The sequence below is a fragment of the Tinamus guttatus genome, unplaced genomic scaffold (assembly GCF_059628265.1).
Source record: "Tinamus guttatus ecotype Peru unplaced genomic scaffold, ASM5962826v1 Tinamus_guttatus_pri_ptg000125l, whole genome shotgun sequence".
Classification (NCBI taxonomy): Eukaryota; Metazoa; Chordata; class Aves; order Tinamiformes; family Tinamidae; genus Tinamus; species Tinamus guttatus.
The window spans coordinates 3,392,439-3,411,166 of NW_028288659.1; the positions used below are offsets into that span (position 1 = coordinate 3,392,439).

Genomic DNA, 18,728 nt, shown 5'->3' on the forward strand with positions numbered 1-18,728 from the left:
CTTGCACTAAAAGGAAACTCTTTCCTTGTGTGGCATTGCTTAAAATTCATTATCATCTAACTGTGCTAGATATAGAACAGAGACTGAGGGAGGACTTTGAGTGATTACAGGGCACAGCAGCTGCATCTCCAAATCACAGTTGGCTGAAATATGACAGTTACTGGCTTTGCAATATCTTGGTATGCGGTAGTGCTTTTGCCCAAGCTGTGGGCAGGCAGGGTTTGTGGACCAGAAGGTGCTACACAGCCTGAAATCAAGCTGTTACCTCCTCCTCTTAGCTCGCTCTTATGTGGAGCCTATGGTCTCTCCCCACTCTACCCTCCATTAAGCAGTCTCTGCACACCCATGTGTCAGACCATGGATTCAGAGCTACAACGTTATGAAAAACTTTAGCTACTAAAGGTTGCCCGACTTTACAAGAATCCTTCAGGAACTCCAAAAGAAAAATTTTATGTCAGGAGTGGGAGGGAGGCCATAACCCCACAGAATCCGTCTAGCAGTTGTGTAGTGCCATGCCCTGACAGCCCCTTAGAGAAGTTTGAGTAGAGGATGGGTTATCAGAGACTCTGTAGTATTTACCTGGGCTTTGATGAAAACAAAATGATTTTTGTAATTTTTAGAAAGTTGTACTTGTTCTTTTCCATTTTTACACAGTTAAGAAAGTAGAATGCTTTCTCCACCCAAATATTAGGTATTTGTCAGACAATGCTGCCAAACAGATTTTTGCTGAGACTCAGAGTGACAGAGGCTGCTGCCCCTTCCCACCAAAAGCAGATATTGTGAGATTATTTTGGTACAGCTGGTTAAATTGACAGGCTTTGCTCTTTGGCAAATTTGTCTTGGGTGAGCATGAGTAAGCACGTGTACATTGGGCAGGGAGGGCTAATTTCCAAAATTAGACCCAAGAGCAACTTTTCCCCCTCTCTCTTTCCAGTAGAGCCGCCCACCGGTGTGGACGAGAAGGCTCAGTGCATCGGCATTCCCGACGGGGCCTACGCCAAACTCCTACCTCATCCCAAAGCCCCGCCGCCCATGGAGTGCACCCGGCGTGCCTTGCCTCCAGATGGGGAAGGAGACAGCTCCGGAGCGAAAAATGACCTGAAGGCAATGCAGAACAAGAGCGCGTGGCCAGTGGAGAGCACCTACGGCAGCCCAGGCGCCCAGGGCTGCGTGAGGGACCTCGTGCCCACTTCAGAGAGAGGAGGGCCCATGCCCGAGAACGGGGCTGTGGGCGAAGGACCCTCCTCAGGTGGCACGGAGGGAAAGGGGCTAGCTCCCAACCTCATGGAGAAGCCCCTCTGCGGCAGCGGGAAGGCTCTGCCTGATGCAGCTGTGCCTTGTATGGGGCAGAGCACCGGCCTCCCTGGCATGGATGCGGGCTCCATGGGGGCCGCCTCAAACCAGTTCCATCCTCTCTACATGCCTGGTTTGGAATACCCAAATTCGGCTGCCCGTTACCACATCAACCCAGGCCTGCAAGGGTTCAGCCCCGTGATGGGCGGGAAGCCGCCGCCCGTGTCTCACCCGCAGCATTTTCCATCGCAGGGCTTCCAGCCAAGCAACGCCCATCCTGGCGTCTTCCCCCGGTACCGCCCCCACCAGGGCATGCCCTACCCCTACCAGCCCCAACCGCAGCCTTCCTACCACCACTACCAGCGACCACCGTACTATGCCTGTCCGCAAGGCTACTCGGACTGGCAGAGGCCTCTCCATCCCCAGGCCAGTCCCAGTGGGCACTCGCCCCTGGCAAGACCCCCCTTCTCTGAGCGGGGGAACGTGAGCAGCTTGCAGGCCTGTGAGGCACTGAGCGCTGCCCTGGCTTCTCCAAACCGCATGGACGTAGTGAGTGCCAAAGAGGTTTCTCCGAGTGACGGGCAGGATCTGGGGCCTGAAGATGAGAAGTCTGATGAATCCCAGGAAAGGCCGGAGAGTCCCAAAGAGTTTCTTGATTTGGACAACCACAATGCGGCCACGAAAAGGCAAAGCTCAGTGGCAGCAGGAGAGTTCCTCTATGGAGCTCCCCCACCACCCCTGGGTTCAGGCATGGGATTTGGCCCATCAGCTTTCCCTCCTCATGGGGTAATGCTACAGACTGGCTCTCCTTATGCATCCCGACATCCCACCAGTCATTTCCAGCCCCGGACATATGGATCACCCATGAATGCTCACCTCTCTCATCGCCCAGCTCCTGGCCAGGCCAATGGCCTCTCTCAGGAGGGACCCCTGTACCGCTGCCGAGAGGAGAACATAGGTCACTTTCAGGCCTTGCTGATGGAGCAGAGAGGCAGTGGAGGTGGCATGGGGGGGCCACCCCAGGACTTGTATAGATCGTCGGGGTAAGATTGTGTTTTTGGCAAGAAGGTGAGGTGGGAGGGGTGGTGACAAGAAACGCTGGATATTGTTGGAAGGTCCCGACTTGAAATGGGAGAAAGTGGCAAGTGCTGTTAAAATCCTGACGTATTACTTGTAGGCCTCTGTGGTAAGAGAACTCTGAAGAGAGTCTCATTGCAGCTTTTTCAAACAAGCAACATTAGCAAATACGGAGACCTGTTAGCCTGTCCAGCCCATCCCTGTACCACAGTTGTATCTGAACAGTATTTTTTTAATGCCTTGTCTAGTGTTGCACACCTGAACAAATGGGCTCTTTCTGTTTTGCAAGAATTTCACTGCATCTTTTTCAAAATGTAGCAGACTAGCTAACAGAAGTTGAAGGTAGCTTCCTGTTATCAACTTTGATCGCTTCAATGTTGCCTTCCTTTTCCCTTTCTCTTCCTTTGTTCTTCCTCTCTGTTTCAAACTTCCCTCAAAGCAAATTAATTCTCACTGAGATTTTGCATATATTATTCCAAAGTGAAAAATTCTACTATTCCAAAAATGCCATGTTCAGATTATATAAATATGCTGCTACTGTTACTGTTTTGTCATAGTTTCCCCCATGGATTGAACGGTAAACGGTTCCCTTTTTAGGCAGGTGTGGAGAAAAAGGAAATAAATGAATTCCCTTCTCCCACTATTCGGGAGACTTGGCTTACAACTAAGTCATCTTCTGGAGGAGATGGGGGTGGATTTAAAGTTTATGTCTTGGGGAAAAGCCAGAAAGAAGAGCATGTTCATGAAATGCATGCTTGTGTACAAATGACTTGCATTTGGCCGAGCAGGTGGGATCTATTCTTGATGTTTATGTGCTAAAACTCTCTCTCCGTTCAACCTGGCTCCAGAATGCAAATGCATCAGGCTCAAGTTCCCTTCCCGAAGATGCCTACTACAACCATGTCCCGGGAAGAGCTGACGCCACAGAAACCATCAGCGTTGCCTCTGGATCAAGTAAGGGTCACCAAAAAGAGCGGGGTTCAGATGCCAACCTTCTCTCTCCATCATTCAAAGGAGTGAAGTATTTACTAAGAGTGGATAGAACTGGAGTAAGCTGCGTAGTCAACTCATGGTTATGCAGAGGAACTGGGGATTTCTTTATTGCCATAGCTGGCTATAAAGCATAGCCTGAGCTGACAAATATTGCAATGTCCTGCTATCTAGTTGTATGGAATCATGAGGCTGTTTTTTTATAAAACCGCTCATTAAACTCCCTGACTCTTGTTCTTCCTCTTCTAGAGCTAGTCCGAGGAAGGAAGACCCTCAAGAAGATGAAAGCCACACGTGATTTGGACAGGGTGGGAGGATAGACAGGCCTTCCTCCCACCCTCCCCTCACCCAAGCAGCACGGAGCTTCCTGGGGCCGTGGAACACAGTGCCACAATCGCTTCTGCATTGGGAACCAGAATGGTGACAGATCCCCGGCCAGCCAAGCGGCTGGCTCGTCACCACCGGGGCAGCTTCCCAAACTGGTGGCTTTCCATGCCTGGAGACTGCGTCTCGTTCAGGGTTTGAGGGATTTTTTTTGGGTGGGGAGGGCGGGGGTGGGGATTGAAACTTTCATTGACTGCTAAACTCAGGTATATTTTTCAGGGTGGAAGAGGACGATGATGGAATTTTTACTTGTAGTATTAACGCGTGTGTTTTGGAGCTGGATCCAGTTTACAGAATTTAACCTGTTGCCTTTTTAAATAAATTTCTGTTGTTGGTGAATGTATTGTACATAATGGGGGAGGGGGTGGGCCCAGCTTGTAGTGGGCTTAGCACTGGAGGAATCCTTAACTGTTTACAATCATGTCACACTGAAATCTTTCAGGATAGGGGTAAATGGGGAGAGATGAGGGAATGTGTGATGACAACTTGCTTTCCTCCTCCCTGTCTTCTGCAACTGAGAAGATAACCCAGTAGTTGTTTGACTGAGTAGCAGGAATTGCTCAGGAGCATAATGTGTCCTCCTCTTTCTCTCTCCTTTTTTCCTCCTTTCTCTCTCAGTCTCAGCTTTGCTTCCCCCCAGATCCAGGGCCTGAGTGCACTTCCAGCTCCTGTCATCATGGGGGAACAAGGAAACCAGGACCAGGAACTGAAACCAGGACAGGACACTCATGGCACTGTCCCTTCTGCTAGGGCAGTACCCCTCTCCCTACCTTTCTGATAGCAGTAATTTATGCTCTAGACCCTGGAAAAAGGTATAATTGGTCATCTTGGACTTCTTTACAGGAAACCAGGACAGCTACAGTATGGAGCAGCACCTGTCTGTATTAGAACAAATTTTGTGCAAATCTGTAATCCCTTGCTGCTTTGGTAGGGGAGCAGAGTCCCCATTTTTCTTTCACTGTCCCTTGATTACATTCCCTTCTTAGCAGCAGCAGAGCAGAAAGTACCCTCAGATACCCAACGACTCTACTTGGCATGGGGAGCAGGAGCATGAAGCTGCTTGGTGGAAATGATTTGTTTGCTGCAGTGCAAGCTCTCTGTTGGCTTGTGGTATTGGCCTTGGTGTTTGCAAGTTAAGGGTAAATCAGAAAGCATCACTTTGAGATCCCAGGGAGAGGTGCAGTGGCTTGGCAATTGCAGTGAGGAGAGGACTCCGTGCTCGAGTTGAGTGCCAAGGCTGTGGATTTGCTGACCATGTTTGTTGTTGTCGATACCGGGGCAGCAAGGACTAAAGGACTAACAGCAGCTTCCTTCGTGGGCTGTAACCAATGTGAAGGGACTTTCCTCGAGAGTGATACTGCAGCTGGGGAGCCTGAGCTCGTGCTTCTAGCCAGAGACTGAAGTTCAAACGTAACTGTGACCAATGGGTTCTGTCAAAATTTGCACATATTTATCCACCTCTTAAAGCTAACAAGCAAACACAACTGAGTATTCCTGGGGACGGACTCAGGGGTAAAGCAAAGTGGAGTTGCTCCACTGTAAGACTAAGCAGCAAGATCTGTCAGGACCACAGCCTCCACGTCAGCTGCAGGTTGGACTAGGGAGACGGTGGTGCAGGAAGGCAGGATGCCTGGATGTACCGGGCAGACTGTGCTCACGTTAGCACAAGTGTCAGCAGAGGTGAGGTCAGCACAGCATGCCGTTCGCTCTATGTTGCCAACTAGAGGAGGGTCTTCATCTCCAGGTTTCTGGAGAATTTTTCGGGCTACTTTGTTGTCTTGACTGATGCCTTCACCTAAACTAGCTGGATTGCGCTAGCGTGCTCTACCGCAACGGCTTTGTCGTGCTGCGAGCTACGTAGGCAAAGTGGAGCAAACTGTCCAGTCAGATGCAATTCACCATTGCTCCTCCTGACCTAAAGTTCTGGAAACTCAAAAAGCCTAAAAGATGAGGAACATTCTTTCTTGGAATAGTCAGGATGAGGAAGGACTGTCGTGTCAGTGCCAGTCCTGCCAGTGTATCTTACCACTATTACTACAGTACTTTTGCCTTAGAAGCGCTGGGTAAGGCCAAGGTATTTTCCAATCCTCCAAGTTAACTTTCCAAGTTAACGACTTACTGCTGTTCTGACAAATCTATCAGTTCTAAGTCTGTCGGTTCAGTTCTCCTTACACAATGTTGCAATATGTCTGTGAGCTGTGCTCTGCTTAGTCTAGGGAGTGCCTGATTTCACTGGTTCCTCCCCAAAGGAAGACTGCAAAATAATGTGAATTGTTTAAAATACATAGTTATAGATGCTGTTAAATTGCTAAAGGGAGATTTTTCAATGTTTTTATTTTCATTTGTGTTTATTGATCAGGGAGCAGCTGTCACTGGTGGATTGTTGTAGTCTGGGATACATAATCTGGAAGATTGTCCTGGGATGAGGCAGACTCTCTTGGCTATGGCTCTCCATAGCCAACAAAAAGGTGGTGGGTCTTCTGCTTGCCCGTTGGCTGGTGGTGGGTTTTCACAAGTGCCCCAGCCACCCGAAATGCAAATGTGAATATGGTTTTTAGTGCCATTCACTGAGTGGAGGTACTGAAACAAGTAATAGGTATTTATTAAAAGCTGTGCAAAAATATTTGCTATTCATTATAATAAACCTCAGACAAAAGAGAAAACAATTACTTTCTTCTTAAAAGCATGTTTAAAATTGAGGAAATGTAAAATATAACCTGTAGCAAAATATTTGAAATTCTGGAAACATGAATGTAGATTCTGCAAACAAACCCTGTCACACATTAGCCTGTGTCTTTTGTATCACAGTTACCCGAATATTTGAAGGGCCTTTCAGCTTATTGTGAACTTTGTGGAACCAGAGATTTTTAAAAGCTTAATAAATAAATAAGGCAAGCTGAAATGTTCTGGGTCTTCATCTGGAACTAGCAATTGGTTCTAGTGGTCATGTTATCTGGATGAGTATGAAGCCCAGATCGAAACAGAGGAGCAATATGAAAGGCAAGACTCACTTGTGGCCTGCCAAAAGAGGGTTGCAGAATATCAGATTGCGATAGATATCCTGAGGATCCTGTACGGAATATGAAATGTGAAGATATCTTTTATGCAACGCAATGGAAATCTGGGAGAAGGTCTTGACTTGTAGATGGTAGACGAAATGCAGAGTAGTGACCCCTCCTGCAAGGTTTCTGAGTAGATGACTTTTGGTGTAATCGGTAATTCTCATTACAGTGGCTAACAAGCTGCTATTGTGAGGATACAGGGTTTGTATTAGAAAACTACTAATATAGTGTAGGGGGAACTATGGGCTATAGGGATAGGACTTGCTGAGATTAGAGCGCTGCATGTGGAATCTTAGCTCTTGAGTTTCCAGACTTTCAAATGCTTTGTTCATAAATGTTGAAATGCCTCTTTTTTTTTTTTTTGATGTTGTTGTTGTTTTGTTTTGTTGTTTATCATGACATCTGGGAATTCCCCCAAAATCAAGAGCTCCATCACCCTAGGTACAATCTAAACAAATCACAAAAATTCCTGCCCCTCACAGTGAGAGCTCAGAGTGGCCGGGAATTGGTTGCTATGATGGAGTGCTGACAGAAATGTACAGATAGAAGCAGAAAATGTGAACTTTACAGCTCATGGTTTTCCAGGCCCTGCTATGCAGGACTGATTTGTAGATATTGTGACAGAGACAGGTTTAAGGAGAGATTTAGAAGAGAATAAGATGGCAGCTCTGTATGTACAGAGTGGTGCTTTTCCCATGGGTTGGTATACAAGCAGGCAAAACATAGCTACATTTTAAAATATCCTGGCTTTTGGCTGTCAAGACTTAATGGCACTCTCTTAACTAATATTTTGACATAGTGCAGAGAACTCTGGACTCTGTGATTAGAAGCCCTCCCTTTCATTCCCCAGCGCTGCTGTAATATAGCATATAACCAGTTGGCCCTTCTTCAGAGAACATATTGAACTAGTGACTTGGGAACGTTTCTTGTAGCTATTATTTTTTCCTATACAGAGGATATGTTTTGCTATAATTATGGATTTATTGTTGAGCAGAACTATATAATATGTAGAACAAATAAGATTCTGCCCATGTCTGAGCATGCTAAAAGTTTCTCCTGTTCTCAGAAAAGTTTTGTGCGCTGCTCTGGCTTTTTAGCTGCCTGCTCTCCCTATAGCATCCTCCTTTGCAAGTGGTGTATAGTGTGTTTTCAAGTTGCCTAGATGCTGGGTTGCCTTTATAAATGCCATTGTATCAACTTCCCATGGAACTCTGGTAGTTTTGGGTACCATAATCCCTGTAGGGCCTGGCAATTCAATCAAGTATTTTGAGAAGAGCAGTAACTGAGACTTCACAGGATTTTTTAGCTATGAAGCTGGACTTTATAAATTCCACAGTGTTATCCACCAAACCACTCAGTAGCAATCCAAGGCACCAGTCTGCAATGAAGAGGACAAAAGAGGAAAGTAAATTTGAAGTTTCAAGGCCCAACTGCTTGATTTGTGACTTTAAAGTATATGAAGACACTCTTCTTGGAACAGCTTCTAATTCTTTTTGACCTGCCAAATGCCTTTCCGAGACTTTCCAAAACAAATCTCTGGTGTGTATTTTTGTAAGTGTGGTTTCTCGGGGTCTTGGAGAACTATCATCTTCTCTGTGTCTTATCTGAAACCTAGTCACGGAGGCTGTCTCCCATCCTGCTGACTGAGGCAGTTTTCCCAAAGCTGCTCTCTGTTTCTACATCCCAACAATTCTCCATTTAAAGTGAAAGTGTAATCAGATCACCTTCATTTTCTTCATCGGCTTGTCTTCGTCAATCTTCTGCACATCTCTGTGATCAGCCAGGGTTGTTGCTTTGTTACACTTCTCTGAGTAGACACCTCAGGGTTATGATGTGAAGTTTTGGAGGAGGCACTCAACTACGTGCTGAGCAACCATCATCCCAAAGGGTAGCCTGGGAAGAACAAGCAGGAGAACCCGTAGTGCTGCAGTTGCTGCTGCTTCCTCTCATTGCATAGCACCCATGCAGCTGAGTGTTTTTGACAAGAGCTATCCCATTAAAGAGATTTTCCTGCAGCGCGTTGGTGGTAGAGAAGGTGCTCTAAGAATTCCTGGTTTGCTCTAAGCGTGGCGCTAGCGGTTGAAGAGCAGGGTGTGGGTGCTGTATCCTTTCCGTGAGGCCGAGACGGAGATAGCAGGCTGTGAAAGTGGTGGTGCAGCTGCAGGCCATGTGACGAGCTTGGAGAGCGTGTGCTTATTGTAACCGAGACAGCATCCCGAATGCTGACCTCCCAGCCCTTCCCCATCTGTACCTGTTTAACGTACGGATGGGGGGAAAGCGCGTGCTGGCTGGGCAGGACCCCTGCTGCCCATGCGGAAGGAAGGTGCTTTTAAGCAGCACATAATGAACTCGGTGTTCTGGTTTTCGCTTGCCGCTGCCCACCTCCCTCCCCAGCCCACTGCTCTGAAAAAGAGCTGAGAGGGTGGGGAGGGAGGGATCCGTTTCCAGCTGTCTCTGAATAGGAGCTATTGAATGACAAGAGCAAGGCTTAGTCCACCCCTAGAGCAAGGAAGGCCGTGACAGGGTGTCTGTATTTGAAGCTGGGCAATAACATCCAAGCATATCTTAAACCGCAGGTGTAACGAGCTGCGTGATGCTGAAACGCTTTTGACAGTCCTACCTCTGCTGTTCTCACATGCAGTGTTTGAGAAACCGAGGAGTGTTTTGTAGTTAACACTGCTGGCCTTGCGTCAACTTACTGTGCAACGGTGGCCTATATTTCTTTTGGCAAAGGTCTTCCTGTTTTTGAAATACGGATGTCAAAGAGAAAAGGACAGTGCAAGGAGAGAGGCGAGAGCACGAGCTAAATTCATCATTGAAGAGGGGATGAAGGATTAACTGGGTCTGAGGATTAGTTGGGATTGTCACCAGCTCTAGCAAGTTCTCTGCCCTTTGCCCTTTTTATTTTGAAACACATAGCTGTTAGCAGAAGGGTAGTAATTGGAATATCCTTTAAATAGAAGCAAAACTGACTCTGTATGGGCAAAATTCCCTTGTTATGGACAAGAATTGGACCACGTGGCCATTACAGACCTTCAAATCGGCAAAAGGCAAGCGGGCACCTAGTGCACTCAAACACTGTTTAGTAGGTCAGGGCAGTGATCTCCCTCTCTGAAGCCAGACAGCTGCCTACAGGAGCTTGAGCCTCAACTTTTAGCCTGGAAGGTCCTCTGACCCCCTTTTGTGTACGCACCAACATTTTCCCTCTCCTTGCTTCCTGATTTTCCAGTTCCTTCTCTCTGCTCACCGCGCTGCAGTCAGTTGCTGTCAAACACAGAGGTGAAAGCTGACTTACCCCCACGAGCCAAAAGCCTGAAGCTTGAACCTGATGGCTGTCCAGTTTGCATGTCTCCTTGTGTGTAGAAAGAAGGTGGGGAGTACACATTACTTCTCCTTGTGAAATTAAGGTGTTGTGGATGGCTAACGAGTGCTGTGCTGTGTGCCCCCGGGTCTGCCACCTTGTCCCTGTGCCAGCACAAGGCTCAGTTCTGGCCCCCATGCAGCGTTCCCGGGCTAGTGCTGAGGCACGGGGTCTTGGCACATCTACCTCGAAGGTGGCTTAGGTTAAATACATATCGTGAACAGCCATGAAAGCTGTTACCGCTCTTCCTTGACAGATCGGTGAATGCCGCTGCCTGATTTTTCTCAGCAATAATAATGTGCAGCTGTGTGACTTTGAGCTTGTCCTTGTATTGTTTCAGGGAAAGGCAAGTAGTAAAACACACCGTGGGGCTCCAAAGTTGGAGAGGGAAGCATGGTGCTCCCCGTGGCCCTCACTCCATGTCTCTGCGCCCCCAGTGGCCCATGCGCTCCTTGAGGTAGCCAGGAGAGACCTGGTGTTTGTTCTGTGGTGTGGGAAGGTAGAGAGGGAAGCAAGTGAGTTGATGGAGTCAAGCCTCATCCTTAGCCTGGGTTCAGAGCAAAGCACGTGGCTGAGGGGTGCGTGGTGCTGGAGTGTGCCGCTTTGGGCTGACGCGGGTTCATCGCTGATTTTGTACATTGGAGGGCAGGAGAGTGACTCGCTACTGTTGGACTTCATGTTGATGGGGGAGGTAGCAGGAGAGCCTACACCACTACATCCATGTTTCTGAAGTTGGATTGAGGTTTTTTTTTGTTGTTGTTGTATTATTGTAAGTTTGTAAAGAATGTAATCTGTCTGTTGGGGGCATAAGGAGAAAACAGCACCTTTCTCTTTTTGGGTCAGGCTGCTCTTTTGTTGCTGTGTTTTTCGCTGTTGGGTGGGGAGAGTGTCTCAACAGTCACGGGGGCAAAATCCTGTCCTCGGTCAACCAACTGCAACTCTCTACAACTATCCCAGGTCAACAGGCCAGTGAGCTGATGCTGCAGCAGAGACCTTCCGCACCAAGCTGTGAAAATAAAAAACCTGCCTGCATCTTTCTGTGGGGGCAACCGGACCTGAGCAAGGCTCCGCACCAGGGCATTTGTTTGGGTAGCTGGGCATTGCTCTTAAGGGCTGGTGTTGCTTGTCTCCAACCCAGTTAGAAAGAGAGCTGGTGAACTGCCCGTGCCAGTTGGCCCTCATGCAAGGGAAAGGTTGGGTCAGGTGGCCTGAGTTTCTCAGTGCAAGAACGGCTCCTGCTGGAGTTGGGTTCCTCTCCCAACAGGGCTTGGGTACCGTGCACCGTCACCAGCCTCCTCCTGGGAGCCCAGGCCATAGCCCCTGCCTCCCTCCCCATCCTTAGAGCACAGTGTCAGGGATCCTCTTCTCTCTCCTGCTTCTGCTGCAAAGTTGTGTGAACTTTCCTGGTCAATACTGGAAAGGGGAATGCTATTTATTTTTATATTGTGTATATTTTGTCTTGGTCTGCTGATTACCTTTGTTCCCCAAGAGCGACAGTTACCTCAATAGTTAGTTTAATACTGTGTGTTGGGTAATTTTTTTAAAGAACTTTTTTAAAAGCTTGATCCTTGGAGGTCTGTAGATTTTATTTCCATATGAATTGGTTATTTTGTATAAAGTACGTTCTTAAAATAGCAATCATGCTTGCTGTATGTGTGTTTTCTTGTCTCTTGGATGGTCTTCCTCTTCCAGTACAAGGGGTGAGTGGAGAGGGGAGGGAAGGGAACACAGAGGTCCTTTTTGGAGAGAAAGAAAACATTGGGCTGCCAGCTGATATAGTTGTGCCACCTGAAAACCCTTTGCAGGAGACCTATGTGGAAAACTAACTGGGGCTGCTCTCCCTGCTGAAGCACAGCTGCCTGCCTCAAAGAGCTGCGTGGCAGGGAGATGGTGTCGCCCGTGTCCTACACGTTGCTGGCAGGCGGCAGGTTTTCTCCAGCCTGGTGGCAGCTGCGTGTGCCAGAAGACCTGCCTCCCCCAAAAACCCTGCATGGTCTTCGTGCTCGGTTAGCCCTTTCCCTCACCTTCACCCAAAACCTGTCTCTGCTTTAAAAAGAGTCACTGTCCTTAGTGTGCCACTGCTGTGAAGCATGGACTGAATGTAGTTTCTCTGGCTCCTTGTTCTGCTGTTTTAATGCTAGGTAGTGGAGAGGGTGAAGGCCTGCAGGGGCTGCCAGAGGACTAGGAGGCCTTTCAAGCTCGTGTCCAATGGTCACACCAGGCCCAAAGAGGCAGTAGCAATTTGCTGCTTATTAGATTTCCCACATGAACTGAGGCAGTGGTGACAGCCCTCTGAGCAGACAGGCGTTTTTGAGACAACACAGCACTTTCTCATGAAGGTTTTGACGCTGAAGCTGAGAAGTGGCCTTACCCTTTGATTTGGAAAGGCACCTGCCATAGAATCCTAGAATCGTTAAGGTCGGAAGGGAGCTCTAGAGATCATCTAGTCCAACCTCCCTGGCTGGGGCGATGGAAGGGAGGCAGCTTGCACTTGGCCTGTCCCCGAATGAATAACTGTCTCTGTTTTGCTGATGTAGCAGCTTCTCTTCAGGACAAAATTGGTGTGATTTCTTTAAAAGATGCTGTCAGTAACTGAGACAGCTGGGGACAAATGGCAGAGGGCGGGATGGCTGCAGGGATGTGCTGCAAGCTCCTCCTGATCTGTAGCTGGTGAAACCTCCTCTGTATGCTTTAGGGCTAGTAACAGATGCTGTTGCTCACATCTTGCTTGCCTGCCAAAACAGCTTCCCAGAGCAGCCAGCTTATGCCCCTGGGGCCCACCTCCCCACCCTGGCTCTGGGGGTGCTGAGAGGCTGGGGCCAGGATGCTGATCCCGAGCCCGGCTTGCTCACCACCCTGTGGGACACCCAAGATGCCCCTGCAAAGAGAGGGGCACAAATGTGTGGGAGCGACAGGGGACCCTCTCCTTGCTGGCCAAGCCAGTGCGCCCAGCTGCCCCTGCATCTCTCCTTTCCCTCTTGTACGCCCTAAGCAGCAAGTTCGTCCCCTTGGTATTTTACAAAGATAGGAAACAAGTAAATGAATTGGTCAGGAGTGGATCTAAATCCCCAGATCACCCAAGCCTTTTCTGCTGCCCCAGCTCCTGCTGGGTTTCCCTTGCAGCCCTTAATGGTTTGGTCTGAGAATGACTTTGCTGCACCACTAGATCCGCACACTTATGCAAAGGCCCTGTGTGAAAGCAGTGAGCGCATGTGTGGACACCGTCCTGCCCCAGGGCTCTTGGAGGACCCCAGAGCTGATCTGCTACCCCTTTACACCTCAAGTACCCCCAAACGGCCAAGCAGCGGGGCCGAGCTGCCTCCAGCGGCGCGGGCCAGGTAAGCAAAGTGAGCAGCGGCTGCGCGGGGGCTTCGGGCAGGGCTGCAACCTGCGGCCGTGCAAAGGCAGCTGCTCCCCCGAGGTGGGGACGAGGTGAGTCCTGCCCGCAGGCCAAGGGCCGCTCTCTGGCAGGGTTTCTTCCCCCTTCCCCCTCTCCCACCGAGCTCCAGGCAGGGGCCGCGATCCAAAGCGGAGGGGAGTGAGCTGCCCGGTTTAGGAAGGGGAGGAATTTGGCGGCTCCTTCAGTCCCAGGAAGCGTTTGGGTCAGAGGGGATGGGCAGGGAGAGATTGTTAATCCTCGGGCTAAACTGGCGCTGAACTGAGCTGACACTAATTGGAACCAGTCCCCAAAAAAATGGGAGCTGGGAGCTGTTGCCCTGGGAGCTCCCCGGCAGCCGAGGCAAAGACAAAGCTTATCTGTGCTATAGGAAATGCCACGTCCGAACCTTGACAAGATGCTATCGAGAGTGCAACAGGCAGTGTCAAGCTAGGTCCTGTGTCCCCCACTCTTATTCTTCACCTCTCTGGTTTGTGCTGCCTGAACCAATTCTCGTTTCTCTGCCCTCCACCCTGGATTGGGAAATCTGCTCATCTGTGGTCAGAAAGAAGGGGCTTTCCCAAGCTGTTAAAAATTAGGCTTTAAACTGTGGACTTTGTTTCTAGCCTGTTTTTCCCAAGGGTGTTCTGACCTCCACATTATCTCCACTTTTTGTCCAGTGATATCAGCTCACCTGTGAAGTTTTCAATTGGGAAGGGATGGATAGGACAGTTTTAAATGGATGTTTTTAGTGTCCATTTTGGGTGAGGAAGAAGTCGCTACAGCAACATAGACCACCACCGTGGGCAGCCGTGTGGGTTTCCATCACTGTGAGGAAACAACCTGCTGCCTTCATAGGAAGGGCTCTGCTAGCGGTAATGAACCTTGAGTGTGGTGGGTGTCTAAGGGTGAGGGAAAGCTGGAGCCCACTTGGCACCCATCAGTGTTTTGGGAGAAGGGTTTTGGGTTTTGTTTTTTTTTTTGGGGGGGGGGGGAGGGTGCAGTCCTTTTCACCCAAGAAAAGATTCCAGCAGATAAAGTTCCTATCTTGAATTTTACAGCAGGAATACCTATACAAACCCTTTTTTTCTTGAGACAAGTATGGGAACCAAAACCACAGTTGGTGACCATCATAGGGTTTCATGTGAGGCTGGTTTGGCGGCAGACCTGTGCAGTGCATCATGGGAATCAGAGCTATTCCTTGGTGTCCTCCTTGCCAGCAAAGTCCCCTTGCTCACGGGTTTCCAGAGTCACACTATGAGGTTAGTCACTCCTCATCTCATGGACCTCCCGGCAGAGAAAAAGAGGGTTGAGGGCTCTAGGGCAGCTCAGGAGGACCCAAACGAATCATCTCTATTCACTGAAATGTGGGGTAGGTGTAAGAATCAGGGAAAACAAACAAACAATCAAACAAAAACCCCTATCTACTAATTTCTAGGTTAAGATTTTGGTATTTCCCAAGCCACCTTGCTCCCAGCCATAAGCTCAGGCTGAGGGTGGTGGACGGGGGCATCTGAGTACGTACGTGTGCCTGGTGAACAACACCGGGTTTGCTTTGCCTGCTGAAGCTGTCTGGGTCTCCCAAGCACTAGTGAAAATTATAAACTTGTTCTGGATCATAAAATTTGGAGTCCTGAAGGCCCCGTGCCTGCTCATCAAGAGGAGGCAGAACTGCTGCCCCGGAGCAGCGAGACACAGGAAGGGGCCGGGGGGTCGCTCCAGGCCTAGGGCCTCATTCCTTCCCCTGGAGCAGATCTGCCCCCTCCTCCTTCGCCAGCACCGGGGAGCCACATGTTCCTGCCCGCTCCTTTGCTTAACTTCTCTCCCTAAGAGCCTGCCAGCATCAAGGGATCGTAAAAAGTTCACTCTCTTGTCACAAATTCGCCGATTCTTCCGGGGCCAGTGGGCAAAAGTTGTTTGCAATTTCCTCAGGCCGTGACCTTTGTTTTGGCCGTGGCGGAGGGGACTTGCAATCCATCAAAGCGGCGGCTCGTCCGCCCGCGCGGCGCGGTGGGGGCAGGAGGCCTCCTCCGGCCAAGCTCCCGAGCACCGAGGGTCGGAGGCTGCGCGAGGGGTTTTGAAGGACCGAGACCCCGGGGAGCGGCTGTCTCGGAGCGAGATGTGGAAGAGGTGAGGGAAGGACGAGCAGTTGGCAGGGACCAGCCAGGTTCAAACTCAGGCAGAGATTTTCAGCACAACTGCTGGTTCTGGCCTGCTCCTGCCAGAGTGATTGGAGAGCGAATTCGCTTTAGTTTTCCTTCCCAAGAGGGAGGCTGGATCGCGACTTGCTGAATCAGCACGGCCGTAAAAGCTTTTTCATTTCTCTGGTGCCTAAAGGCGTCCCTGGAGCATCAGACCAGAGCTTCTCACTTCTGGCAAGAGATGGCTGCAGACCTCCTGCGTCTAAAGCCCCAGCTGCTGAGGCTTCCTGGCATTTTAAACTTGTATGGGCTTGGGGAGGATCCCCCGCCACCACATTGTGCTAGGAATATAAGCTGCAAACTGGAACCATCCCCTGGGAAATAGCCGCCCTTGGCATCTGCCTCCCTGCAAAGGTTCCTCAGAACCTTTGAAAGGTTCATCACAAGAGCACATGTTGCCCCACGCCCGGGTGTCCCCTTTGAAGACATACCTGCATATGAAACACATCTCCCCTGAGGAAATGCAGCCTGTGCATACTAGCCTACCCCGCTCCCCTTGGCAGCATGCCTCAAAAATCCCCTCCCTTTCCCTAGGGAAATGCATCCTACCAGCACTTCCCTGCTTCCAAATAAAGGTTCCCTGGGGAAACCGCTCTTGCACAAACAGCCCTTGGTCAAGCTCAGAGAGCACAGCGGTTTTAAGGTCAGAAGGCAGGATTTGATCATCTGGCACTTCATGTTAACACCAAGCATGGACTTTCAACATCCAGAACACTCTCTTTAGCCCAATCTCTTGTGCTGGAACTAGCATACATTTATATTTATTTGCTTATTGAGAAGGTGTTTTGTGCTGATTTCCAGGCATGGCAGTTCAAACATGAACTCCTTGCTGAGTGAGGCTCTGCTGAGGAGCACGGGGAGGAGAGGGATGGATGAGACTGTTCTCACATCTCCTGAACTGAAATCCTTGCACCAGCTGAGGCGGGAGGCAGATCCCTTTACTTAGGAGAAAGAAGGGAGAGCAGAGCACAGGTTCCGCATAAAGAAAAACCCACAGTAGGCACAAGGGAGTGCTTCCTGATGATGGGAGGCCTCCGGTGTGAAATGTGAATCCCTGGGGCAGGGGGAGCCTAACTCAGTGCCTGCTGCTGAGTAGGGTGGTGGCCCCACAAGATGACCTCCTGGGAGGACTAGGAGCAACTTTCTGTCCAGGAGAAGAGAAACAAAACCCACCACAGGACAAGCATTTGTGCGTTGGCCAGAGGAAGGGTTTGCACTGCTGGTGCAAGTCGGCTGTGCGCCAGGTACCTGGGTTTGGCAGAGCCGGAGTGGAGAAGGCTCCGGGAGCTGGGAAACAGAGGAAAGTCTCATGCTGGGCCTTGAAATTCCTCTTAGAGCCACTCGTGCCATGGCCTGGGGTTACTCGCCATCCCAAGCAGATACGTGAGCACTGCGGGCTGGTTTCCAGAGGCGCTGGGCTAGCGCCAGGGCCGAGCGTCTCGTGCTCCGAACAAGGACGGCTTCCATGGAAAAGCGCCCCAGCTGCAGCCCGGGGCTGAGCCCTCCCAAAATTCCGTGATGGTCATGCAGGCCTTTCCCCCCGTCCTTCCCTGACAGCTTGGGAGGAAGAGGCTGCGCTGGTGACAGCATCATCCCTCTCGCATACTCTGCGTGCTTCCTATTGCCAGCACCCTGGAGGGGTCCATGGTGACAGCAGCATGCCCTCTCCCTTGTTATTATTATTTTTTTAATACTTGAGTGAGTATTTCTGAGGCTGGAGGCTGTCGGAAGCAGCACCTCCAGCAGAGTGATATTTTGTGATAGGAGCAGCCACTGCCGCAGCTGAAGCTGCTCATGGGAGAAGGGGCCCCCATGCCTCATCCTACCCACAGTTACCTCATGCCACAGCCAGGATGGAGGGAAAAAAAAATCCTTTTTGACCCTGTAGTCACCTAAATCAGCACTCTTAAGGCTAAAACCAGAGCAAGGGGAAATGTCCATCTACTAGCAACTCATCTCAGAGGCTGCGCTACTGAAGTGAAAAAAGCCGAGCTTTAGTCTGCTCTGCAGGTTTCCCTTCCCCTCCTTGGTGGCGCTGCCTCATGAGGAAGCAGGAGGCTCCCAGGAGCCTCAGGGCACAGAGCCAGGCTGAAGGCAATGGTCTCTGCTGGGTACCGCTGGCCCAGGAGGGGCCAGGTGCCGTGAGGGCTCTGGCACCAGAGAGAGCCTCTGGTACAGGAGAACAGCCGTCACCATCAGCCAGATGGTGCTTGTAGAGCATGGAAAGGCAAAGGCGAATGTTAGATTTCCTCTCCCAGAGATTTCCACAGCCCTCTTCTGAGCTCCAGCAGCTCGGGGGGAATCCTGCCGACTCTCCTCTGCTGCCTCAGGACTCCTTGTGCGCCTCCGGTGCCTCCCTGCAAGGCAGTTTTCCCCAGGGCCCACACACAGTCTGTCTGCTCTGGAGGACAAGGGACATTTTATAACCTGCATTATGCTCCTGGGGGACCCCATCTGCGGTCAGGAGAGGGACCTGCAGCCTTTCCTGTCAGCCTGCTGGACCCCCACCTCCGGATCCAGGTCACTGCGCTTGGCCAGCCAGTCCCTGCAGGGAACCTCAAAGGCTCTTTCCCACTGCCATGACCCAGGGAATGGAGACCAGCCTGATGTCAGCCCTACATGGCCTCCTGGGCAGAAAGGCTGGCCCATTTCCAGCCCAGCTGGTGCCAGTTTGTGAAGCCATCGCTTTCGGTCGTAGCTGGCGCTTAATGAAAAGGGAAATACAGGATGAAAAAGTTGTGATTAGGGCAGAGCAATAAAAATGATTAGAGGCAGGGAGATATGTTAGTGATCTATTAAATAAGAAACAGGGAGAAGCCAGATGGTTGCTCCAACTTACTTTATAATTCCAGATGACTTCTATCAAGAAGCCACTTAGTGGAGCCGAGAGACAAACAGTTCCAAGTGGGTGACAACAAACACTTCATGCCTTCTTGCATAGCCCAGGTAAGTCTGGGGAACTTGCTGCGGCAGGATGGCATTGG

The 18,728-nt window shown here is 50.2% G+C and overlaps 1 protein-coding gene across 1 annotated transcript in view; it reads left to right on the top strand.

The window, feature by feature from the left end:
* The window catches only part of CECR2 (CECR2 histone acetyl-lysine reader), a 45,811-nt gene extending 41,908 nt beyond the window's left edge, over positions 1–3,903 (top strand). The window contains exons 16-18 of the mRNA XM_088521593.1: positions 935–2,336; positions 3,219–3,324; positions 3,610–3,903. Of these exons, the coding sequence (XP_088377719.1) occupies positions 935–2,336; positions 3,219–3,324; positions 3,610–3,615 (1,514 nt within the window). The 3' untranslated portion in view covers positions 3,616–3,903. The remainder of the gene's footprint in view (positions 1–934; positions 2,337–3,218; positions 3,325–3,609) is intronic.
* The last annotated feature ends 14,825 nt before the right edge of the window (positions 3,904–18,728 follow it).